Raw genomic sequence first — 27,010 nt, forward strand, 5'->3', positions numbered from 1 at the left:
AGCAAGAATGACCGAAGGAGTGAAACTGCTTTTGCATAGGGGGACAAACACCAAATGGCTCCAGCCTGGAAAATATGTTATTGTAGAGATCCATAAAATCAAGAGCAGCATGGAAAAGAGAGTAAGAGCAACAGCTGAGCATTTTCTAATGCAAAAAAAAAAAAAAAAAAAACACCTCAAGAACATCAAGCAAAGGCAAGCAAAAAGCACAAGGTTCAAGAACAGACCAAAAGAGGTACTTCTTCATGAGACACACAGTTGAGTTGTGCAGCTCAGCCACAGGATGCTCCCCTACAGACAGGGGTGAACTTAATTTGAAAACCTCACAACTGGGTCTTGCAACCCAGATGCCAGCCCTTCTGGCACAGCTGCTCATGGCATTCAGTGACCCACTAAACATGATGCTGCCAGCTTTGCTCACTGGTAACCTCATAACCGCCCATCTCCAGCACAGACTGAACTCCAACCCAAAAGGTACCATCACTGGGCACCAAAGGGGTCCTTGCTGCATGGGACATCAGGAGCTCTCCTTTTATTATGCACAGAGGAAATGCACAAAGGACCTCTCTGCAGGAACAAGCCAGCAGCAGCTGGGTAGCACAAGCCTGGTTTTGCAGAGACCAACTCCAACACAGGATTGGCCAAGAAGCACTGCAACAAGCCAGATTTTCCCACCCTTTGCTACACAAAGATGGAGCTGCTGAAGAATTAATCTGCGCTCATTCCTGCCTTCTTCAACCAAGCACTGCGCTGCCATACTGCACAGAAATCAAGTCAGCAGGGCAGGTTTGATCTTTGCCAATACCATGACAGGTTTGATTTATTTTCAGCTATAATACACACTCAGACTGTGGCTTCTGGCAACTTGCTTTATTTCCAGATCAATGAGAAATTATTATTATGGAAAAGCAAGCCTGGGGAACAGTTCTTATTTACTCCCAGGCATAGAAAACCCCCACTATTTACATGCAGTCAACTCACTGTGCTGCATGAGGAAATCAACAGGTTCCAGGAAGATTCCTCCAACCAGAGGGATCCACTGGCCCTATGAATGTCAAGTGGTGAAACATGGCTACGAAGATGTAACTGGATCACAGCCTGTAGTGTTTTTGAAAAAAAAAAAATGCATCTTGAGCTTTGAAAAATAAGGATTCTTTCTTTTCTTCTGTGTGCCATGAAGAACCTAGCTAGAGCCATTACCCACACCTGCAGATTGAGAGCCCCTTTGGATGACCCACATGACACAAAGCTTAGTAGAACTTGTGAAAGTGATTGTAATGCAATTAAGAGTTATCCAAAATTGACTCCTCAGGGGGTTCTCTTAGGTAGAGGAACTGTAATAATAAGGGTATAATTCAAACAACCTGCATTTTCTGTTTCTTCACGGGTTCGGAAGATTAAGAGAGAAAAGAAATCTGCATAGCAAACAAAAAAATCTTCATTTATACTTGTGAGAGACACTTGTAATTTCAGTGTTTCATTTCAATTCAGATAGAAGTACTGAGTGTTCAAGTTTAGAATATAATATGAGCAAAGAATCTCAAGTGGTTTATTTGGGACTGAAATGTTTAATCCAACTTCAAAATGTTTATCTACCAGCATACCAGGGGGGAAAAAAATACAGGGAGAGGCAAGGACATAAGAAACCTCTCAACAGAAGAGGGGCTCCTAAACTAACCAGCACTAAAAAAAAAAATAAATCAAGATTTTACTCAGAAATCTATTCTGGAGGAAGATTGTTTTTGAACAGATATGTGAAAAAATAAGCTTCTCAGACAGCTTCTTTGAGAATCAATTTTAGATAAATATTATGAAACCACAAGTAGCATGATAAACGTGCATGCTAGGTTTCTTCACCCAGCTGCAGCCGGGAAACCAAGCAATAAATACTATTTATTTATTTTAATAGTATGCTTAGTGAAAGTATTACCAATATTTCCTGAGCTTAAAATCATCCACAAATGTATTTTACCATGAGGCCTCAGCATTTTCATAGTAATTTACAACTTTAAAATGGTAAACTCTATTACTCTGTCACACCAACAACTGGGTAAGTGCAGAATGCTACTGTATGAAGTATGATGAAATTTATTGCTGCAGTCATTAGTACATATTGATTTTGTTTATAACAACCCAAGGGGAATACTAAACCGATTATGCCTGTGCTGTGCTCGCTTTCACTCCCTGACAGGAAGCAGATGCTGCAATGCCAGTGTGTAAGCCACCCTCTTCAGGTGGCTTTTTGCAAGCGATCAGTGTCACACATTTGCTTAGCACTTTGGATTTTGCTCCATTTTGTGGCTACTCCATGCATTGCTTGACTTACAAGAACTGGCAGCTCTCAGCCAGGGCAGCCACACACACAATTGTGATATTAGTGAATGCATGGTTAAATGTATCAAGTTCTTGCTAAGCATGATTTCCATGGTTTAAATCAGGTTTTGGGTCCACTGACAGTATTAGATTCCCACGCTTATACTTGAATCCCAGACCCTGACAACAATAGTACCAGCTGAGGACTTTTCTTAAGATTGAATTATTTCTGCAAGATAGAAGTAAAAAGACTTGTACATAGAAAAATCTGCAGACAAATGAGTTTCCTTGGTTTGACTTGTGTGGTGAACAGCATTATAGACAGTGGCTGATCAAAGACATGGCTTTTCATACTTCTGAAAGAAAACTTAGTATGAAATTCGATTTAAGGAATCAGAGAGTTTCATTTCAATATTTAATTGAAAAATATTTAATTAGTGTCACCCTGCAACTAGGACAAAAGAGGTGTTGAAAGATAACTTCCCATATTCAATTGATTTTGAACTTTGGGGGTAGCTCAGAAATTCCACCTGATTAATCTGAAAAGACTGACATAGTTATTTCATTCTATTCTTTCTACTGCTTTTACTTGAAAGGTATTTCTTTAATTGAACAGAAAAGCAATTTCAGTCTTAATGATGCTAGTCCAGGGAACGGAGCTTTGTGGAAGAAAATGCAGGGAAAGGAAAGTCACCAAGTTGAGTGCAGGGCCAACTTAGGCATCACCATCCTCCAGCCCAGCTCAGTAGTGGGAGGTAATAGATGTGCCTCTCAAGCTTTAGAGTTCCAATAGAGATACCTCAATGTTTGTTTTGCTTTTTCTGCCCCAGGACAGCAGCACAGCCTCACTGCCTGACCAACCTAGTGGCTTTCTTTAAGCTGAAAAGCTCCGCACCGGAGGGCAATGGCTGCAATCACAGTTCCTTCCATTCTGTTTCTTCCTTTGAGCTTTTTCCCAGTTGCACAGCAGCACAAGCAAGGGCCATAACCAATAGCCCATAACAGGACCTGTGCAGTGGCCATTGTACATTGGGTCACACAGACCTAACTCAGCACACAGGAGTAAACTTGTCCTTATGAGGAGCATTCTGTGGAGATCAACAAGCACAGGGCCATCTTCCCCTATTTTTGCCAATAGCTGAGTATTTCCTCCTCTCCCCCCAGAATGCCATTTTGTGATGAAAAAGCCACAGCATACAGAAAAACAGCTACAACAGCACAGGCACACATCAAATGAAAATGGTGACCCTCAGAATCATAGAGTACTCCAAGTTGGAAAGGATCCATAAGGATCATCAAGTCCAAATCCTGAAACAAGCAATCATTTTATTAAGGCCCACTTTCAGCCAGACTAATCTCTGACTCTGCTCTCACACATTTCTTCATTGGGGCATACAAACCAGGTCATAGCAGCAGGATGTTTTGGCTCAGCCTGGCAAGGCACACACTTTCTGGCAGAGCTTGCTTTTGTGGAAATCAAGCAGCAGCCCCTAGGGAAAAACAAATACAGGCACCCCTGGGAAGTTATTTGATCTACATCACATCTCTCTGCTTGGAAAATAATATTCTAAATCCAGTCATCCATTGCTCAGAAGGCCCTCATTTTCTACTCATCTTCCTATATTATTTGTTTTCTTACAAGCAGAAGGCTGTGTGCACCTGTACATTATTTTTGTTTGTGGGTTTTTTGCCCCTTGTTTGTTTTCATTCTTCCCTTTTATGTAGCAGCTGGATGCTGGACACTCCAAATCCCTCCTGAAGTCACTAAGTAATGTCACCACTTACTGTTTTCCACCTGCAGATCCATCATCACTAATTACAGCCTCCATAAATTAGTTCACCAGTGACAACCAAACGAAGCCATTAACAAATTGCCGTAATACCGGGCAGCCCAGCTTCCCGATATGGGTAATGACTACCTGTAAACATTGTCAGATTGCACAAGGATGATGTGGTGAATTCTCCATTGTTAGTGTCCAGCAAATAGCCATGATGGCACAGTTTTAGTTTTATCCTTTGTACATAGGATTTTCCTCTGCTGCTCAAAGCAGAGGATATATATTTTGACTGCCAGCACTACTTGTGTTCACTAGAAACAAAGGAAAGAAACTAGTACTGGAGAGCTGCAGTTCCTTCCCAGAGAAAACATTCCACCAATCTGCACCTTAGCACAGGAAGTGGGGTCAGCAAGTCTGGCTTACATACAGCCCTCTCCACCAACACCAAAATGCTTTAATGGGCAAAGCACTACTTAAGGTAAAAGCTGTGGCCAAGAAGTGGAGTAGGCAGAGGCCTCTATGTAAGATTTAAGACAGAATCTGCAGTCTTTAGAGGGGCCTCTGTATTCCAGAGCCTCCCAAGCAGCCACGAAGGAGCACAAGGACATTTGCACTGCCAGGTTGCATCCAGATACGTCTCAAAATGATCCTCTCCATGGAATCAGTGCATTCCCAGACACTACCTTGTGCAGGACCCAGAATGCTGCTGTGAGAGGTGCCCACTCTGCACTAGGACCATATTCTCAGTCACCTAACTCATTTGAAATGAAGTCACTGCTTACACTGTGGGACTGGCAAGCATAAAACAAAGAGCTGCAGGTTTTCCCTGCAAGCCAGAGTTGATTTCATCATCTTTTTGCTTTAAACCAACACTCCATGAAGCATCAATACAGAATAATCACTAGGTAGTCATTCTGGAAACATTCACATCACAGGGCCCTCAATGAAAGCATGGGAGAGAGAGAGAGACAATAAATAATTAAAAAACACCAAACCATTAGATTTTCCATAGATGCTATTCTAAGAATTTGAGGTAAGGTGCTTATTGAAGACAAGGCTTCCAAGCTCATTGATTGTTTCTTGCTTGCAGAAAATCCCAACTTAGGGCTCCCATTGATTTATGTCACATTTAAAAGCCTGGTTCTCTTGAGTTATTCCACCATACTTCAAGCAAAGCAATTAATTCTTGTGGTTGTTTTTTTTTTTTTTTTTTGAATAACTTACCTCCTGCATAGAAAGTTTCTGGAGCTGTACACAACACTATAGAAAAGAATCTCTTAAGTGCTAAGCATGCCTGTTCCACCTTATTTCACAGATTGAACTGCTGCAATGTTGGCAAACCTTTGGACCACACGTTCGCGTGCAGCACGTCTGGAATGTTTTGTCACTCTGGGGGTGTCTAGCATGAGACACCTGTCAGCATTCTGTATAAAACACATCCTATTCACCCATCATATAAGCTCTTTGTATGTGGAGATAACACATTAAACAACAGGTTAATTAATTGACCACATGGATCATAGAATCACAGAATGGCCAGGGTTGGAAGGGACCTCAAGGATCATGAATTTCCAACCCCCCTGCCACATGCAGGGCCACCAACCTCCCCATTTAATACTAGACCAGGCTGCCCAGGGCCCCATCCAATCTGGCCTTGAACACCTCCAGGGCATCCACAACCTCTCTGGGCAGCCTGTTCCAGCACCCCACCACTCTCTCTGTAGAGAATTCCCCCCTGACATCCAACCTAAATCTTCCCTCCAACTTAAAACCATTTCCCATTGTCCTGCTTGTTATCTACCCTTTCAAACAGTTGGCTCCCCTCTGTTTATAGGCTCCCTTTAGATATTGGAAGGCTGCAATGAGGTCACCCTGCAGCCTTTCCTTCTCTAGGCTGAACTCAGCCTGTCTTCATAGGGGAGGTGCTCCAGCCCTAAGATCATCTTTAAGGCCAAATGGATACAGAAGTGTTATTCTTTCCATTAGTTAAAATTTTATCAGAAAAAAAATTCAAGGTAATGTATTCTAGCAGCTAAAATACTGAACCTGCACACATTCCTAGCCCAGTAGCAACCTGCAGCTCTCTACAACCATACACCTGCCAGTCTTACCACCTGCAAGGTTCTTCCCTGTTAAACAAACACAAAGGTTGGACCAGGCACCTCCAACCCACAGCCTGCATGCAGCCCAGAAAAACTTGCACTGCAGCCCTGCTCTGTACCATCATGGAGGTGGCTCTGCCCCTCCAGCAGCCACCACTCAGCAACAACCAAACATGTGGGCTGGAACCAGGGCACAGGGAGGATGCCATGCAGTGATAACTCGAGTTATGGCAAACAAGTTCATGCATTTCAATGCACTGGGTAAACACCAGCCTGTGAACAAAAAATGTGTAGCCATGCTTTCCATTTTGATAAAGAAATTTGAGAACAGGTTTCAAGATTGCCAAAAAAATCAATTTCAGTATATTTGTGACTCCATTTTCAGTCAACATAAATACATGATCTGTATACTTTCAAATGGAGCATACAGAGTTGCAACCAGACATTCAACTCAAAGAAACATCTGAGCATGTCTCTCTAACAGACTTATAAGTCCTCTCTTACCAGAGAGAAGTATCCCTCACTTCACAGTCACACCTTATTCATGTCATCACTCACCATTGGCATCACACATCACACACATCACACACCATTGGCAGCATGGACATTTGTGAACAACTGTCTTCAAAGATGAAGCACAGGAAGAGTAGAACTGCATGAAAAGAGTCTCTAACAAATACCTCCAGAGCTCACAGAGAACTGCAGCCACTGCCATTTACCAGCCTCAGGCATTAGCTTCACAAAACTCTGATCAAATATTCCACTATTTTTATGGTTTTGTTGACCCCCTTTTTATGTTTTGAGGAAAAACCCTAAAATTTAAAACATTTTGCTACTTACATACATTAACTATATTATAAATTTTTTTTGAATGCTCCAAAAGTAGTGCCTCCTATTTTACTATGTTGGCCCACAATGTCAGAGGTGGATGTTGGTAGTATGGAAGCAAAAGCTGAACCTTCCCACCAATATCCCATTCCATGTTGTTGCTGTGTGACAGCAGCAGATGGGCAGCCTAACAAAATGGCATCTGACATGGAACTGTTTATGAAGCAAAGGAGTCACTGAATTCCTCCATGTTAACATGAGTTCAGACTGCTGCCAAAATAAAAGGTGCATCAGCCAGCATCTCCTCCCACAAGATATGAAGTGCAAAGAGTCCTTTACAGCACTGATTGGTGCCTTGAGCCAAGAACAGGAGCTGCTCTGGGGGTCAGCACCTTTAGCACACCTGCAGTAAGTGCAGCACCACCCAGAGAACACAGTGCTAGCCACCCAAAGGAGCTGGCAGTACTGAAGACGCAGTCTTTTCCTGAGGCCGCATACCATGCTCTGGATGCCTAATTAACAACAGCACATTAAAAAAAAAAATGAGTCTTCCTCCATTCAGCCTGGTTTCACTAGCGCAAAGGCCTCACTGCTGTGGGATCATAAAATATCCGGCATTGGGAGGGATCCACAAGGACTACTGAATCTAAACCCTACCACAAACCACATAAGACCACCCAGAATCCAAACCCTATGTCTGAGTGCCTTGCCCAAATGCTCCCAGAACTCCAGCAGCTCAGGGCTGTGCCCACTGCCATGGGGAGTCTGCTCCATGCCCGCTGCCTTCTGTTGAAAAACCCTTTCCTAATCCTTCCCTGACAAAGAGCTCCACGTGGTTCCCTTAGGCCCTGTCAGTCACAGAGAGCTGAGCTCAGCACTGCCCACCTGTTCCCTGTGAGGAGCTGCAGCCACCATGAGGTCTCCCCTCAGCTCCCTCTGCTCTGGGTTGAACAAATCCAGGGACCTCAGCTGCTATTCATGCCACCTTTGTAAACCTCCTTTAGATGCTAATAGTTTTATGTCTTTTTTTTTTTTAAACTATGGCACCCAAAACCACACCCAGTGCTCAAAGTGACAATGGCTGCATGTATGTCTTGGTATCAGCACAGCTATTAATACATTCATCAGCATTTGCACAGGATTCACTAAGTAGTCGGTTACTTGAACATCATTATATGATCATCACTGAATAAAAAAGAAAACATATCAGCTTGTGAAAATGCAGAAGTAGCCCAGATTAGCCTGTCATAAGAAAGTATTACTTTCTTATGGGAATTCAGCCTGGCCATGCCATCTGCCCCAGCTCTGCTGTGCAAAGGCTCTTTCTGCTGGGTCAGACTGTGGCTTAGACATCCCACTTCCCCAGGAATGCTTATATGACAGTTTTGTGCTTAGAGGCACAGCCTAAAGTTGTGGCAGCACACCAGCCAGCCTTTCTAATGAGGTTGGCACTCAGGGCATGGGGAGAACAACTCCACACAACATAGGAGCCGTGGTACAGAAAGAAAAACAATCCTGTAAAACTTCAACTTCTTCACGCCCATCCCAGCTCTGCACCTCCCTGTGCCTCACACATCTTAAGGCGGCCTTCACAGCAACAAAACCCAGTTCTAGACTTACTCATAGAGCCACCTCTCACATCCCTCTGCAGAGCAAAGCAGGGGGAAGATGGGCTACTACATCAGCTGCTTGCCCTATTTCACACCAAACAACAGATCAGCCTCCCCAGCTAAACTGCAGTAATTAAAGAGGATTACATCCACCCTTCCCACCCTCACCCAGAACAACCCCACCAGACATTCAAGCAGAGCCAACATCTCTTCTCCCACTGCACAGCCCCTGTCCCAGCTTCCTGTAGAGCTGAGCACTACAGCCTTAGCTACACAGCTGTACTCACTGCCACTGATCACCCCAGTGCCTCTCCCACCTGACACTGGGATTTACAGCACCTGCAGACAATGCCACATGCAGCAACCCCAAGTGGATCCAACCCAAAAAACTTACAAACCACCTTTCAAGACTTATTTAAAAAAACAAAAAACATTTCTAGCTCTGACTTCAAGGCAATGATATGATTTAGGACAGGCAAAATACATGGTGTTAAAAGTCTCAGGAGACTGGCAGTGCTTCTTCAGACCCTGACTTTTGTGCTTGCCTTTTAAGAATTTAAAAAAACCTCTAGTATTTCCCCATAGGGAGGCTTCCTTTAAAAACTACACTGGCCAGGTATTTTACTTTTTTAAAGAGTTCGTCAAGGATTCTTTTAAATTTGCCTTCTAGCTTTCTTTTTTTAAAGATTCCCTTTGAAGCTACAGTATCTAAAACCAAGTATTTTACTTATTTGCTTGTTTTGAGTACTGAATTCCTGCACAATTACAGGGAATCCTGCAGCTGCAAGACTCCAGTAGATTTTCAGGAAAGCAGTAAATGCCACAAGACTGAGAGATAGCAACACCACAGATCTGTCACAGCAATATCACATCTTTCCCCGACTGTATAAAATCCAGGAAGTTACACAATGACTGCATTTTCACTCATTGCTTGTTCTAAAGGTAGCAAGGAAGTGGGGGTTTGGAAAGAGTCTGTGAGGAGAGCAAAGCCTGGGACAGTCTCTCCTCTGGATTAGTATAGGAACAAGGTGAAACCTAGAGGCTCACAAGCTGCAGTGCTTTACGAGGGACAGCTGTGCTTGTGCCACCACTAGCTGCAGGCTTGCTGGTTGTTAATTGCAAGGAGGCCAGCTCTGCTTTTGCATCTGTTTTTAGGGGGGATTGGAGTATAGCCTGACTTATTGCCTTAGTCTAAGTTTCAGGACTATGGAATAAAAATCATTTGCTGTTAGTCAACCAAAGCTGTCTTTTCTTTCTCTTTATTGATTACTCCTGAATAATCAATCGACATTTGGCACAGTCTTATTTATAATAATTCAAGTCAGCAGCAACATAATTTAGAAACTGGCTACTAGGCATGTGTTGGTAATGAATCGAATCCATGGATAATTCAAATTCATAGACTAAAAAATTACATTTAAATAACGTTAAGGTTGCGACAACCTGACAAAGGACTGCAAATCCAATGTGAAAACTTTGCCTTTCTCTGTGGAGGAAAGGAAAGCCTGGAAAAAACATGTGAAGAGACCAGCATTTTCTGTTTCACCTGTGATCATACCACACCTTTCTGTTTCCACCTAGATGGCATCACATTTTTCATGGAGCTGAATAGCATCCCTCTTCCTTGCTCAGTCATCTATACTAGTACCCTTTTAGCCTATGTGTTACAGTTGGTGTTACAGCAGGAAACATTATCATGATGAAAATGAAAAAAAAAGAAACAAACAGGGAAGGAATACTCACCTGTATCTGAAGATTTAGGTTCACAGGAAGGACTCCACAGAGGAGGGATCTCCAGAAAGAGAACTTTCTCCAGTGGCAGTCAGCCCTTAAATGAGGTCTGAGGGAGGCACAGCCAGGCTCTACCCCTTCTGGTCACACAGCTGAATTGCCTTCACCTGTGCTCCCAGGACTGACTCAGTTCTTTCCTCAGGTGATCAATCAGTGGTTCAGGCTGTGACTCAACAGTTCTCATACACCATGGTAGGAAATAAATTCCTATTTTGACACAACAGATTGCTTAGCCTGGTATGAAGCCAAAGAAGTGGGGTGTGTGAAACCCCTACATCTTGTGGGTCACTGAGCTTGTGGTGTGCTTATCCAGTTGCATGGAAGCAGGAGAAACCAGAGGCCCTGACTGTGAGGCTCCCACTGATCATAGAGTGTCCTGGGTTGGAAAAACCACAGTGATCATCTGGTTTCAACTCCCGTGCTATGTGCATGGTAGCCAACCACCAGACCAGGCTGCCCAGAGTCACATCCAGCCTGGCCTTGAATGCCTTCAGGGATGGGGCATCCACAGCCTCCTTGGGCAACCTGTTCCAGTGCATCACCACCCTCTGTGTGAAAAACTTCCTTCTGATATCTAACCTAAACCTCTCCTGTCTCAGTTTAAAACCATTCCCCCCTTGTCCTATCACTGATACCCAGCTCCCATTGCGATACCCTAAATGGTCTAGCATGGAGGATTACCCTTAAACCTGTAACAGGAGATACCTGGAAATTGTATGTGGACTCACTCTGAGCAAACTACTGACTCCTTAAACAGCTTGTTTTCCCATAGGATTTAAAAGCCACTGAAAGCCATCTGGATGGATGGACATAATTACAGCTAGTCCCAGAAGGAGATGTATTCCCCAGAAGCTGATGCTATCTGTGACCACCAGCCCTTGGCAGTCTCCCACCACTGCCTGCTGAGATGGGTCTGTGCTTTAGAACTGCTGTAGTGCAGGACAAATTATTTCTGTTTACTCTAAAAGCATTTCAACAAATTATTATTTCTCCAAATGGAAACCACAGGGAGAGCTAGTGATTGGCTACAGTATTTTCTTTTTAGTGGGATTAAATAGCTAATATCTCATTAAAACCATTGTGCAGCCAGACAAAAGTGCCAGAGCAGCCTGGCTGGGCTCAGCTCAAAGCAGCAGCATTCATGGGTCACCACTCTTGCTCTGAAGACGTGGATGAGATCTTATTTTGGTAGCTGGCCTCTCTGAAGTTGTGAAAGATGAGGTTTACTTCAGCTAGAAGTGTGAAAGTATTAGTGCTTCCCCAGTATTTTTAATATCTGGTATTTTAAAATTTGTCTTTTTAACCATTGGGAAGTAATGTAGATCACAAGAAAGCCGAGATATATAAAAGAATCACCCCTCCCACCACTGTAAATGCTTTTGAATACTTTCACACTGATGTAGGGCTTTTGAGGTGCTAAGCCAGCAGGAGCTCCTAAGAGCCACATTCAGGCAGTGCCCAGCTCATAGATGTACCTTCTGTTTAAAAAAATTGTGTTTCTCTCACAAAAGTTCTGCACACAGCCCACAGGAGTGTCAGAGCCAGAGACTTAGAGCTAAATGGGAATCCTCTGCCCTTCTCTTGCAAACGAAATCAACGTTTGGGTGTCAAACCCACAGCAAGTTATCTCTCAAACTACCTTATTAATACTGAACCATACAGATGAACAGAGTAATGAGTTATTAGAATTTTAGGGATTCAGCAGGAGGTTGATACAAGGCAGCCCTTCATGGTAACCTACATTATATATATTGCTATCCAAAAAAACAAAAAACAAAAACAAAAAACAAACAAACAAAAGAAAAAAACACAGACAAAGCTATGTGTGCTGGATTGCAAACACTATGGTATTTGCAGAGGAATTTCAATTATGGGAAAATGCACTGTCAAGCCCTCATTCAAACCCTTAATTACTAGTGCTTAACCACCACATACTGTTGAAGGAAACTATAATTCACTTTGAAAAAGACCTGGTTTATACCTATAATTAAACTAATCATAATTAATTCCAACAGCTACTGCTATAACTATTGAAGTATTAAATAAATGCAGTGTCGGGGTTTGCCTATAGCAATGCTGTGGTAGAAAAACAAGTGTGCTACTCTGAGAACTGGGGCCAGAGTTCCTCTGCTGCCATGGTGGCTCGTTCAGTTGCTGTCGTCCATTACCTCTGACACTGTATACGAGCTGACATAATCCAGGATTCCTTGCAGTTCTGCATCCAGGTCATGTATTTAGCAAAAGACAAGAAAGTTTTCTTCTTCATTTGACTCTTGTTTTTGAATGTAGCCTTCTCTCCAGAGTAAGCTATGTCAAGACTTTCACTAGGTAACACTTCTAAGATCTAGATCTGTTCCATTTGTCTTTTGCTAACTCAAAACATTGCCAAGGGATCACCTTTTCTAGCCTGTTGCTTGAAGTACTTTGCTTTCCCTTGGCACCTTTCAGCTGGACCCCAGTCCCATACAGCAGAGCCTTTTCTCTTGCCTATGAGGCCCTTTGTCCTCTACTGCAGCACTGCTTTCCCAACAGTGGAAAATATTAATGTTTCCTCCACCTACTGCTGCCTGAATTCCTCTGCTGCAGTTTCCTGCGTATTCTTCCTATCCCCTCTGCAGTCTCTGAGGAACACTGGGAAAGGCTAAGCACGAGGAAAACTCAGCCAGAAAGCTCTCAGGGAGCAGCAATCAGAGCTGGGGGACTGTAATCAAGAAAAAGAGGCCAGAGAGAAATTGTGGTTTCTTCTCTTTCTTTAAACAAAGTGACAGACAGACTGAAGGGGAGGGAAATATTCCCCTACAAATTCTGGGTTGTAGTGGCAGTGTGGTGCACTAACAGATTATAGCATTTTATTGCAGAGTACTGTTAAACGGCAGGAGGCTTTTCAAGCATCAATGTCAAATATTGTGTAATCTGCAAGTAATAAACTAATAAAAGAATACAGGGCACATCATATTTCTTGACTTGCACAGTTTGCTTATTGGCTTTTATATATTTCTGCTTTTTAATTTCACCACCAGAACACATCAAGCTGCTTTTATTCCTTCCTTTCACAGGGCTGCCTGGGTTTTGTTTTGTGTTTGAAAGGCAGCTTCTTTCAAGTGTAGGGGTTCATATTCCCTTGCAGCCTTCAGACAAATCCAAGTCTATGGGGCTTTCAGTATACCATTGGCCAACAGAGCTGCCTGCATTGTTTCTTCTTTCTTGCAGCTCTGAGCTTTGCTCTGCTGGCTTTGTCTGCAGTGATGCCAAAATCTTCCTTTTTCTCTCAAGACTTCCAGGTGCCCTTTTTGTTCTATGAATGGGCTCCCTATGAAAATACATGGGTCTGAATTTTTTAACAAGTTCAAAGAAAGAGTATTCGGTGCTTTAAGTCTATCTTGCAGGACAGGCTTCCTGTTTGAAGATGTGATTATTCATTAGCTTCAAATTAAGAATGAGATACTTCACTTGATCAAGACAAACTGTCTGTACTGGGCTCTCCTGAGAAGCAGCTACAAGCCAAAGTTCTTTCAGAGCTCTTCCTTGTTTCACTGGTGTAAGAGTTATCACTATTGACAGGACAACGACTAGTTATCCTGAATGTCCTGCTCTTCAGTCATTTACTTTGCCTATGCCTTAAACCATAAATTTCAACAGTCTTTGCTGAAAAGACTGGGGGAGCAATGGTGTTTTCCTCCAGTCTAGAACATTTTTGTTCCTTCTGCTGAGATAATCTGAAACCAAAAACTTGAACACACTGTCTTCAAAATAAGATGGCTTTGATCTTCGTTCAACTTGGGAATATGATTCTAAAAATATACATCACCCCCAGGACTGTTACCCTCCAGAGAGCCCTGCTACCACACATACTGTGCTAATCCAGCTCAGAAATCCAGAGAATCAGCAAAACCAAGAGTGTTTCTTTTTTGAAAACAATCCTCTTGGAATGCTATCCTGAATGTTTTATGTTGTTGCTTCTTTTTCTCTTGCATTTATTACTACCACATCTCAAACAGACCCTGCAAGCAAAGCCTCTTAAAGTTGATTATGAAAAATTCTCTTTGTAAACATGTTTGGTTGTTTCTATTGGCCCCTCCAAGACTTTTTCTTCTGGGGAAACAGAAGCCTAACACGACTCAAGACACCCTGCAGGTATTTGTACAAACCAATGAGTGAACTGTGTGAGAAAAGAAAACAGATCTTTCACCACTTATCTGCTTTTTTTTTTCCCTCAAAGGCTTTGAAAGAGAGAGATTCAGTAGGAGGTAATACATCAAGATGAACAGCATCAGTTAGCAAGGTGGGAGGTCCGTGACTTCCCAGAGACCTACACACACAGGTGAGAGGTTTTAGCCTATCTGATGTGTCTGCTGCTGGCAGAGAGAGAAAATTTCTTGATAATCTTCACCAACAGTTCTGTAAGCCAAAGCTGATCTTACACTTTAAAACACCCTTTGGAAGGAAACAACGCAAACACATGGGCTCTGGCTGGCATCTAGTAGAATGATGCCAGCCTCTCCTAAAAGTGAGCATTTATTATCATGATCAATCAGGTCTGCTGTCATCTGCTGCTAGGAGGGATGAAGAGAAGCATAGGATGATGATTTGTATTGTTGACTGCTGAGGTCCAGTGCCACTTCACCTGTGGGTTCCAGTGTGTTTGACACACTGTGTGATCTGCTCTGAGCCTTGGGCTATGTTCTGCACGGACAAACCAGGACATTTTTTCAGCTGGTTGTACCCACAGACATTTGCATCTCTGGTGGAGATAGTTCCTCTGATTTCAGCACAGCTGTTCCCTGTGGTCGCAACCTTGGCCTGTCAGTACAGGCAAGGATCTCACAAGAAATCCCATGATACAGATACCAAATCTAAAAGCTAGTGGCTGACCTCTTCTGCAATGTCAGTTTGATCTTAAAAGTACAATTAACCTTCACCTGGAGTTTTTGTTCCGTTAACTTAGAGAATATTCACACATACCCTTAAGAGCTGTAATGAGCTGATGGCAGTGATTAATTATCCACAGAAGTTCTGTAATAGATGAATGCATATGATATCTCATTTATCAAGGAAATAACCACTTCTTTAAAGTCCATGATCAATCAAGTGAAAAGATGCAGAATTTGTTGACAATGCCAGATGCACTTAAGATGAGAAGGCCTTTAGCTGGTAAGGAGACTGCTGTTTTAAAGAAACGATTTAGCGAAAACACAAAACTTCCAGCTCCATTCTGCGCCCCTTCTTGCTCTGAGCATGTTCAGAAAGCAGCCTCATTATAACCAACACATTGAACACTGAATATGAAAGGCAGGAGTTTTTCCCACAAATTGAAGAATCACTTGCTTATTTACTAATTATTTTCCTCCCATTTATGCAGAGACTCCAGTGGCCAGCCAAAGCTGCAAGTAGTTTTGACAGTTTCTCTAATTTAGCTATTTATATGAGATATCACAGTGGGACACCGAAGAAACCATGACTCTGATTAGGTAGTAGAGTACCAAGAATGTACAAAGTATCTCTGACTTCACGCTCTCAAAGACATCTACATAACACCTGGCCTGCTGGCACCTAATGAGATGCACCGGAGGAGGAGGAAAAGGTGTTTTGCACTGGAGCTAGCAGAGCTGATTGATTGAGCTTTAAACTGCATTTGAAGGGGAAAAGGGATAAAACTAAGCTCACCAGTGATAGGCTATGGGACAGCATACCAAACTTCAAGGGACTGTGTGCTAGTGAGACCCTTCTGTCTGCTCTACAAGATGCTGGGTACAACAAAGCACATTTTAAATGCTTCCATACCAATGCATTAAGAAGAACAAGCAAGAGGAGCTAGAATCCTGGCTCAGTCCCAGAGCCAAGTCTGGGTAACACTGGCTATAGGTACTACCTAGCGTATGAGAGACTGGAGAGCAGCCACATGGAAAGGGATCTGAGGGTTCTGGCTGAATCAGCACTGTGCTCTGGAGCCAAAAGAGCCAACTGTACCCCGGGGTGTATCACACCCAGCACACACACAGGGTGAGGGGAGGGGTGTCCCACTCCTTTCTGTGCTGCTGCAGCCTCACCTTGAGCAATGTATGTGATTTTGGACATTAGAATATAAAAAGGACGTAAAACTACCAGAGAGCTCCAAAGGAGGGCTACAATGAAGGATCTAGAGGGCAAGATGTACGAGGAGTGTCTGAGGTCCCTCAGTTTGTTCAGCCCAGAGAAGAGGAAACTGAGGGAAGACCTCATGGCAGCCTACAGCTCCTCATAGAGAGAAGAGGGACAGAGCTGAGATTGACTCTGACAATTACAGGACCCAAGAGAACAGCATGGAACTGTCAGGGGAGCGTCAGGTTGAATAATAGCAGAAGGTTCTTTTCCAGAGGTTGGTCAGGCATGGGAACAAAATTTGAGTCTTTCACTACATTCTTCCTTTGATGACTTGGCAAATAGGGTATTTTGTGCTTTGTTGTTTTTATTTAAAATATGTACGTTCAGTGGTACATTTCAAAGGTAAAATAGCTTTGAAGCATTTGTTCCAAAATGTCCTATTTATTTTGCTTTTCTAGATATAAACTGAGAGTGGAGCATGAGCTGATGGAGAGCAAAGGGCCTATCTTTTGCCAGCTGAGTGAGCCAAGGTTTCACCTGTGTGACTCTTAAACTTTACATTTTATTGTGCCTTATATTCCTCCAAGTAGGATGAAACACCCTGGTCTCAGCAGGCATTTCCTCTTCTCCCTTCTTTGTCGACTGATCAAATATAGGCATATTTTAAAACAGTAAAGCCCCTAGGAAAAAAAAAAAAAGAAAATGAAAGTCTGCAGATCCCAAGGAGAGGATTGGTGTGAGGGAGCAAACTGTTCAATTCCTGGCTAGTACAGTGCAAGGTGAAAACACCTAATGAAGGAAAATAACTGCTCAGTGATTCTATATAGAAAACATTATGCTCCAAGCACTGACGATCCTTACAGGCAGAATCTGTAAATAGCAGCAACTTGTATGGTAACCTCTGTGTCACCTCCCTTCATCTCTGACAGAGAGGTGAAATGCCCTGCTCAGAGCAGCACTGGGGAAGGTTTACCTCTTGCCTTTCTCTCTGACCTTGAAAAGGCTATCTACCCTCAGCCAAAAGAGCTCCAAGGTGGGGATTTTTAATTGTACTCAGAAGCACTCCATTTTCATATGAATTCAGATGTATTTGGATACCAGCATGGCTCATTGTCTGAGATACATTAATTAGCCCTGTTAAGAGTTAACCAGATTCCTCTCAGGTTTAAAATTGGCTATCTATCTGCTTAATAAGTTATGAGTTCATTATTTTTTTCTGAAAGTTCACTGTTACTGGGGGCTTTGCTACAAGCTCCTGTTAATGCACAAACTGCCTTCTTGGGGGGAAAAGTGGAGTCAATCATGCACTCAAGCCACCTCAATAATTCACCACCACCACCAGATCCCCATCATGTCCATCTGTCTTTCCTGTGCCATGCACTCACCCACACTTGCTCCATCCTCTGCGTTCAGGGTGGGCACTTGCTAGACTCTCCTCAAATCAGTGCTGTTTAATCTTTACACACAAAAAAACAACAGTGGAAAATACAGCTGTTTTCATGGTGTGTCAGTGAGGTGAACCGACCACTGGATCAGAAGGGCCTGCAATAAATGCTAGGATGAGTAGGGAATTGTATGGACAGGAGCTGGAGTGGGCTAAGGAAAAGAGGTGATCTTTCTGTAGGGCAAGTGATTATGAGACCAGTTCAGTCACCTAACAAAACATGCCCCTGAACTGTAAACACCTTAGAACAGTTTCTGACTCACTTGGCTTATGCCAAATATTACCCAAAGGCCTATTTGCAGTTAAGTTATTCGTAGTTGGTGCTTCCACCTACATGGTGAAACAAACAGGAATAGCTACTGCAGAGCCGAGGATGGGCCCAAAATGGGTGTAGGTGTTTTTAAACCTCATCAATCCAGGGCATTTTATGACAGTGTAATTAGCACTCAAGGCTGAGAGGAGTGGCAAAATACATTTATCCCCAACAAAGGCAGATAAAACCTGTAATTCTCACCTGAATTATGGTTTTCAAAACCTATCTAAGGAGACAGATGTTATGCCAGACCTTGCCATTATAGATTGCATTTTTTCTTGAAAATAACAAATAGCTAATTAGTTATGGGCACCTTCTGCAAAACAGATAATTTTGTTGCAGGGCAATGTTTTGATCATAAACAATTTCTTTCATCTGAGGTTTGCTCTTCTGCCTTCTGAGTGTTCTTCCCAATACATGGTAACTGCAAATCACACTTTGAAAGTATCAAAAACATTTGTTTTTTTCTTAGTAATGTAATATTAAGACATGCTCCATGAAAGCTTAGTTTTTACAGGAAAGAGACACTGTGCAGGTTTGCACCTGCATATGCTGGACAGCCGCAGAGGCCCCTGTGCAGTTTCTAGATGCACTCATCTTCCCTTGGAGTTTCTCCATCCCTCCTCTCTGGGTGTGACCACAGCATTAGGGCTCAAGTTTGGGTAGGGTTCAGGTGGAGCAATAGTGAGAGTAGAACTGACACATGAGTTAGTGCTCAGCCACTACTAAAGAGGGGCAGAACAAGCAATGGAGGGATGCAAGGTAAGGATGATAAGGGAATGAATAGGATGGAGTGTGACTGGAGCAGGATTTTAGCTGGAGGAACTAAAACCCTGAGAGAGATATGAGGAAAGGTGTTAAAATCCCATGTCACAGAATCACAGAATCACAGATGGGAACCTCAAGAATCATGAATCTCCAACCCCCCTGCCACATGCAAGGCCACCTTCCCATTTAATACTAGACCAGGCTGCCCAGGGCCCCATCCAATCTGGCCTTGAACACCTCTAGGGACAGGGCATCCACAACCTCTCTGGGCAGCCTGTTCCAGCACCTCACCACTCTCTCTGTAAAGAACTTCCCCCTGAGAGCCAACCTAAATCTTCCCTCCCTCAATTTAAAACCATTTTACCTTTGTCCTGCTGTTATCTACCCTTTCAAAGAGTTGACTCCCCTTGTGCTTGTAGGCTCCCTTTAGGTACTGAAAGGCTGCAATGAGGTCACCCCACAGCCTTCTTTTCTCCAGGCTGAACAAGCCCAGCTCCCTCAGCCTGTCTTCGTAGGAAAGGTGCTCCAGCCCCCTGGTGCCACGAATGAAGTCAGCACAACACTGCCATTTGCTGAGATCACTGCATGGAGACTAGGGAATATATGAAAACCTGCATAAACTGGTACAGAATCTGTTTAAAACAGAAAACAAAGCAGGTCCCAAAAGGGATCCTTCAAATTCACAGACAACTCTATGGGAATGACACAGCACGTGAGAACTGTCTAAGAATGTGATCTTGCCAATATGTGGAGATACCACCTTAAATGTGCCTGAGCTAGTAAAGGAACCCTATCCCCTTCCCCTGAAACCCACACATGCACAACTTCATGGCTAGCAGCAGTTAATGACAGATTTGTTAATTAACAGCATGAGGCAAAGCCAAGGTTGATGTTCTAATAAACAGGTCATTAACTTTGGTAATGACCAATTTGGGAAGATGATTGCTCTTACAAACTGTATTCCACGGCTTATAAAAAGCAACAGTGCAGCTCTGAAATACAGCTGGCAGCCAAGACTTTAACAGAGCAGTTGGTCTGAAACACTGTCCATTCCCTAGGAAGTTATCTTCCCCATTTTTCAGCAGACACAATGTGTAACCAGGAATCAGAATAGATGTATTTCAAGCTACAGCAATTAAAATTCATACAGATGTAAAAATGAAATAAAAATCAAACAGCTTTAAGACAAGTGGCTGTCTTCACCCAAGGTCATTCAGAAAAGGCACGTGGTTTTCATCAGCAGCTTTTCCTGACACCTGTCTGCTGCCATTAAAATCAGCCTTTTCTCTGTATTTTCTTTTTATAAAGCCTAAGGACATGCTTGCTTAAGAGACAGGCCACTCCAAGGAGAGAAGTCTTTATCAGTACCGTGTCATTGGCACAAATTTTCTCTCTTCCTACAGAGGGAAGCAGGGTGGTAATATGCATAAGCACTGGGATAAATAGTCAAACCACCTAAAACAGACATGAGAAAAGGGCTTTGAAACAATAACCCAATTTGCCATGACACAGGAGAATGGAAAGGCACATGTGGTTTCGGTGAACTGCAAAGGGAGCCCCAGAAGAGACCTATTAAGAATAACTTGTGATCAGTGAAATACAGAAATATGGGAACAGAAACAGACTGAGATCATGCTGTAAAAACTCCCTTGTTAGCAGGACCTGTGCCATTTTGTGATGCTAGTGGAATGAGAATCAGAAGCAAAAGGGAGTAATAGTAATATGTATCATGAGCCAGAGGATCCATTAGGAACACTCTGGAGCCTTGGAGGGGATAATTAAATATCCTAAAGAATGGTCACTTAATATCACAGCACTTAGACAGTTACTAGAGAGTTAGTAACCAGATACCCTATCCATGGTTTACTATCAATACGCGAGAAAAGAAGATAACTCTGAAGTTTCATACCTTAGAACTGAATGAGAGCCATAGCCTGGATTGGATCCTTGCAAAGAGAAGTTGCATGGACATGAATAGTATTAGGGGAGCAGAGTTCACAGAGGAGACCTACCCACAGGAAAACCAAAGCACTTGAAAATGGTTTTGGGAGTTAGTCCCGATAGAGGCTTAACGTATCTTGCAGATGTAGGGTCTGCATTTGTGGCACAGAGGTAAGAGGCATGCACAAGCAACACACTCAAGTTCTGCAACTGGTAGTGCTGTCTACAGGAATGCTGTTAAAACACCATGTTTTAAAAGCATAATGGAAAGCAAAGTTTTCAAAAAGTGATAAAAACAAGCAAAAGAGAAGTCTGACTCTGATACACTGAAATGGCATTTACTTGTGACGTGATATAGACTAAAAGTTAAACTACTATGCTGTTCCAGGGGAAATATAGATCTTGTATTTTTCTTTCTCATATCCCTTTCTTGCACATCAGCCCTGTTCTTTGCAATTTCTTCGAGATGAAAGCCATTTTGGAAGAAGTTATAGGGATAAAACTTAGGAATGGAACACCCCAATATCAGGTAGGGATCTCTTGGGCTCACCATGAACTGCTATGTAATCATCCACAACCCTGGGAGCTGTGCCAGAAATCCTCTGGCAATTGCATACTCACACAGTCATTTGAGCGCACAAGCGCTCTTCCCTGCTAAGTACTCTTACTGGCTCTTTCTACCTGAAAAAGCAATGGAAAGTCATGGGTAACTGCTGATTCCATCTCTTCACAGTGAGCTCAGTATCATGAAACACTGCATACTACTGTAGGTAGCTATATGGATTTGGACTCAGGGACCAAAAGCATCCAAGAAGCTTATTAAGTTTTCCTTGCTTCTATACCTGAAGAATCAGACCCAATGATGGTACATAATTGTAACTCAACAACTTGAAAATATTGACTTTCAGAAAAATCCAATTGATTTTGCATCAAAATGTTCTTACTAACATTTTCTTTCTTAAGATTTTTTAAATGGGCTGAAGAAACCCATAACTCTCTAGAGATCCAGAGATTACATATGAACACCTTTCTTATTCTGATGAAAACACTTTCACTTTTGTCAAATGTAACATCACTCTAGAAGCAAAAAATATTGACAAATCGGCATACGTAAAAAATGATGCCAGAGGCATTTTTTGTAAACAGACCGTTTCCTAAATTTGCAACACAAAAAAACATGAGAGCAGACGTAGACAAAGACTAAATGGACAGAGACTGACTATATCCATCCATCGATACAGCAATGAAAACTCATTTTGGCTGCAGATGGGAATTTACCAACATAAGACAAACGATCATATAAAGCAGAAGAGAATGTTACTGAAAATAAAAGTGAGAAATGACAAAGCACCTGCTGTCGCCTGATGTAGCAATCAGAGCCGACACATTCCAATTGTCCATCCTAAAAAATGGGCTTTATCACCAAAGAAGGTCTCAATTCATTATTTCTTCATTGATGTTATGTCAAATATGCAGGTCACATCATCAGCCTGGTATCTAAGCATGAAAAAATGCTAGGGAACACGGCTAAGGACACAGAATGAATAAAATTTACAGGGGTGATGGAATTATTTTTAGAAGTCACAACCAAGTAGAAATAAAATTCAGCAGGAAGAGAAACAAAGTGAGCAGACACTCCCTCATTTTACTGTTAAGTTCCCGACTATATATATTGGCATAATATTTCAAAGTGACTGGCATGTTTAGGTCTTTAATCTTTGCGGAGTGAACTTGAGGGACTTATAAGCAGGCTAAGCCTTTGTAAAGTGCCCTAAGTTGAGGTCGAGTTAGCTGAAGCTGGGCAAATTCAGAATAAAATAAGAGATGCAGCATTTAACACAGAGGTGGCTCTTCTTTGTAGCATACCTGCAGACACAGATAGTAGCTTCACCTTCTTTCAAGTGAATGGTGGTTTTTTTTGACATGTACACCTTTCCATTCTTTTGGCCTTTGATTTTGCTCCATGGGAATCCTTTCTTGTCACTGAGTGAGAGAGACATAAATGAAGAAACTTAGGTTTATTGAGACCTGGTAAGAACCAGAATCTACTTACTCTGTAAGTGACAATGCTCAATGAAACAAGATGCATAATCCAGTATCTCGTACACCCCAGAAAGCTCTGAGTAATAGCTTGTCTTTGTTCATATGGAAATTTATATCAATTTCACTGGAAAAAGATCTAAGCCAATGTCTGCCCTTGCTCTCATGATTCTCACAGTATTTGTTGTCTTTCTTAAAACACCAGCTCCTGGACTCAGGTGATCACACAAGAATCTCTAATGCAATCAGCCCTCTGGCCTATGCAGAAAAGCTTGAAAATCAGCGTACTCAAAGGGAACAAAAGTCAGCAGAAAAGAAACCATCTGATTTGGGGTTTGAGGGGAGTACTTTTTAACCCCCAGATATACCCTCTTCTTGTAATCACCATTTGTCCGAGTTGCAAGAAATACTGTGAGGCAGTTTTGCCTGGCAAAGAGAAGATGTGTGGGGGGAGATAGTTTGCGTGCCCATCCAGCAGCAAGAGACCCTCACTATGGTTTCTGCAGAAAGGGGTTCATTCTGTAGAACAGGGACTCCTGCAGACAAACGAACCACCTGGTCCTGAGAAAGTGCTGGGGCAAGAGAGGGAGGATTTACAATCATTTATTTGGAGGGGAAATAAAACTGTTATTCAGTCGGAGCCGTTCTTACTAAATATAAGAGGGAAGGAGCCAACCCCATCAAACACAAGCAGCAAGTGCAGACAGTGAGCAAGAACAAGCTGCGAGGAGGTGCTTGTGCTTTGGAAACACGGTGCTAGGCCTGTGATTTGCAGCTCTGACAGATGTACAATACCGCATTTGGCTCTGAGATTGTATCTGTGGTCATTGGGAAGACCCAGTTTGATGGCATCTGAGAGAATTGGGATTTTTAAAAAGGGAATTAATCTTCAAAGGATTCAACGACCTTTGCTAACTTCCAAAACAGAAAAAAACTCATGTGGATTTTTATATTCAGTGTGCATTAGTTGCCCATTCTCTCTGAGGTGATTTTCTTTTTTTTAGTTTTATTTGCATAAAGCACAGCCTGCATGAAAAGACAAGCCAGCAGGCTTTGTGTATGCTCATGCAAGATTTTGCTGCAATATTTTGGAAGATTTAAGGATATTTTTCCCGCTATTTGCAATCTCCCATCATTTCCGTTACGGAAAAACAGTTTATTTCCAGACATAGCTGTACATAGCCCTCTCAGACCTGACCTGTTCTCTGGCTTTCCACTGCTGTTAAAGCCAAATCACATTTATATTTAACAGCTTAATTTTCCAAATTGGTTTTATCGGTGGCCTTGTTGCCCTGTGAAGACAGCAGGGGAGGGGAGATGAGACCTGAACTGCATGCCTGGTGGCATTGCTGACCTGCTGGCTGACATGGCAGCGCTTCCTGTACCTCTTCTCCTCTAAGTTTCTGCTGATTTAAGATGCTAAATTCCTCAGACGAGGATCCACCTTTTTCTGAAGGGCACACAGTGGAACTGCTTTGTGCCCAGCAAGATGGCCAGCGGTGGAGGAAGTTCAAGGCAGATGTGAGCAAGCAAGCAGGATCCCAACTGCACAAACTATCAGATTCTGCAATGTATGGGCATCCTGCCTCTGATGTGGCATGCGTCACTCCCTTGCAACACTTTTCATGTGAGGAACCTCAAATTAATTTCCACACCTTGTCTGTGTGCAATATTGAGCTTATTTTTCCTTATTACCTTGAGAAATGTCACTGATTGCTCTCTGCTTATAGCACTGCAGCTTAGCTTTTCCCCATCTTGGCCTAAGTCCAGATAGTATGAGGGTCAAGATCTCAAGAGCGTGAAACTGTTTTTGTTTGTTTGTTTGTTTTTTAAGTCAGAGAAGCATACAGAATCATCAGAAAATAAACAAATTCAAAATTGAAAGGGGAAATTAAAAAAAAAAAAAAATTCTGTGAACAAACAGACCAGAGTCTTTTGCTGTCATTATTGTGCAGAAATCTCACTTCTTTCTTGAAGAGGTCCAGGGCTGAAATAGGAATTCATTCTGAAATTTAATTCAAGCAGGAAAGTGAGAACAATGGGGAAAATGCTCCGTGGTGAAGTAGCAATGACAGCATGACATCACCTGCAGTCCTGTGTGTAAGTATAGAGAGAGAGACCTGTAGATGAACCAGTCAGTGGCACACAGAAACCACGTACAGCCACAACAGAGAAATATGCGTCTCTGCTTGAAAGAGATACATCCCATCACACCTATTCAGAGAAGCCTAATGAGGTCTCAATTTCCAGGTTATGCTCGGATGTCAGTCTTGCGTTGACAAGAGCACCGCCACAAAAGCGAAATGTTTTAATTCCATGTGTGCCAGGATTCTGTCAGTTTTCAGACATCTCTATTTCTCCTCTCACAAACCTCCTCAAAATTTGTCCCCTGGGAATACTGCTCAACTGCAAAATACCAACTAGGAACCGGAAAAGAAAAAACACACAGACCTTCAAAGGCAGCAGAGAATTATACTGCTGGAAAGAAGATCATGGCACTGGAAGGAGAAAAAAAAAACAACTGTGTATCTGCACAGAAGTAGTCACGGGTTTCATTCTGCCAATCTTTGCTCACCCTGATCATCAGCTAATTGCAGAAGTGCTGATGATCTCGGTGGTGCTACCCAGTGAGTGCTCGAAGATCAATAGCTGTCCTCAGTCTATGAAGCCAGCCGTGTCATTGCATGCTATAGGATCACTGCTGCCCTTCTGCTTTGCAGCTGTAGTTTCTGAGCTGTTAAAAGCCGTTTGGGAGCAGAAAGGGAGCAAAAGCTTCCAACTACAGGATGAGAAGAAAATGGGGTAGAAAACAAGGCCAGAGGCAAACTGTGGGGACCTTGCTTGCATAAAAGGAGCCAGACAGCATGAACCTACAGTATTATGCAGTACTGACAGCTGTGAGTCCTGAGCATCTGCAAAATTCAGGGCATAGCAATGGATAGAAGGGGGCAGCAGGGAGAGAGGCACAGGGGCTGCTGGAGGGCTTGGCAGAAGCCAGGATGGACAGAAGCAGCAGATGAAATGATGGGATGGCCGCAGTAAGACAAGCTGCAACAGCTTGCATAGATCACAGAAAGCACAGCAATGTTGTCTGAAGGAGGGATCTGGTATCTGGGACTGCTTTTACAATTTCCATGTTGGAAAAGATTGAGGAAAAACTACCAGGATTCGCTCTGCATCACTAAACAAACACACAAACAAACAAACATTTAAAAGAGCTCCCCAGTTGGAAATGTATCAGAAGCTATCCACCTAGGGAAACATAACACACAATGTTCCTTTTTGGTGAAATTGTCTCAGGGCAGTCACCTGCCTACTCCAGAAATAGAAACAAAGGGCAAAGAGAATTAAAGCAGAAACTGTTTTGTTTAAAAAGGAAAATGGACTTTCTGATACGATCTCTTTTCTCAAAGGTATTTAAAAGTTTTGTCTCCATCCCAGAGACATTCCAAAGCCATTTTGTTTGTCCTTCAGTCTGCCCCATCTGCAGCTTTAGTCCCATTTTTAATGTATGCTTTACATAATTAATATTTACATTTCAGTAGCAGCTAGCAGCTCCAGCAGACACTGAAGGCCCTACACGAAAAAGAACTGTTCCCCTCTAGTATCAGACAGGAAAGTCAAAGACCGAGGAGAGGGAAATACAAACAGGTTACAGAAATGGTTTACAAAGGGTGATTCATCAGTTCCAGGACAAACCTGCCAATAAAGCCCAGGTCCCTGGCTCAGGAGGGGAGCTTTTGGGGCTCCAAATCCAGCTGCCCAAGGTCAAAGCTTGAGGTTTCCTGAGCCTTTTTTGAGCCCAGCCTTATTTATTCAGTCTGGGAAGGTGGATGCGGTTCAGGTTTCAGCCATAGAGAGGTCTTAGGCAGGTCACTGAACTTACTCTCGTCCTCTCAGCTAGGAATTACAGAATGGATGATTACAGGAGTGTTGGAAGTCCAAAATCTACTGTTGGGTATCATGGATGAAAACATACAAGACAGAAGGACAGATACTGA

At 42.7% G+C, this 27,010-nt stretch overlaps 1 protein-coding gene across 2 annotated transcripts in view; it reads right to left on the reverse strand.

Moving 5' to 3' along the window:
* LOC116231198 (uncharacterized) overlaps nucleotides 1-27,010 on the reverse strand; it is a 166,777-nt gene that overhangs the window by 77,849 nt on the left and 61,918 nt on the right. For both annotated transcript variants that reach the window (XM_090139128.1, XM_090139129.1), the window contains one exon: nucleotides 22,836-22,952. In XM_090139128.1, coding sequence (XP_089995254.1) covers nucleotides 22,836-22,894 — 59 coding nt within the window. In that variant the 5' untranslated portion in view covers nucleotides 22,895-22,952. The remainder of the gene's footprint in view (nucleotides 1-22,835; nucleotides 22,953-27,010) is intronic.

This window comes from Phasianus colchicus, chromosome 4 (assembly GCF_987193195.1).
Source record: "Phasianus colchicus chromosome 4, bPhaCol1.hap1.1, whole genome shotgun sequence".
NCBI lineage: Eukaryota > Metazoa > Chordata > Aves > Galliformes > Phasianidae > Phasianus > Phasianus colchicus.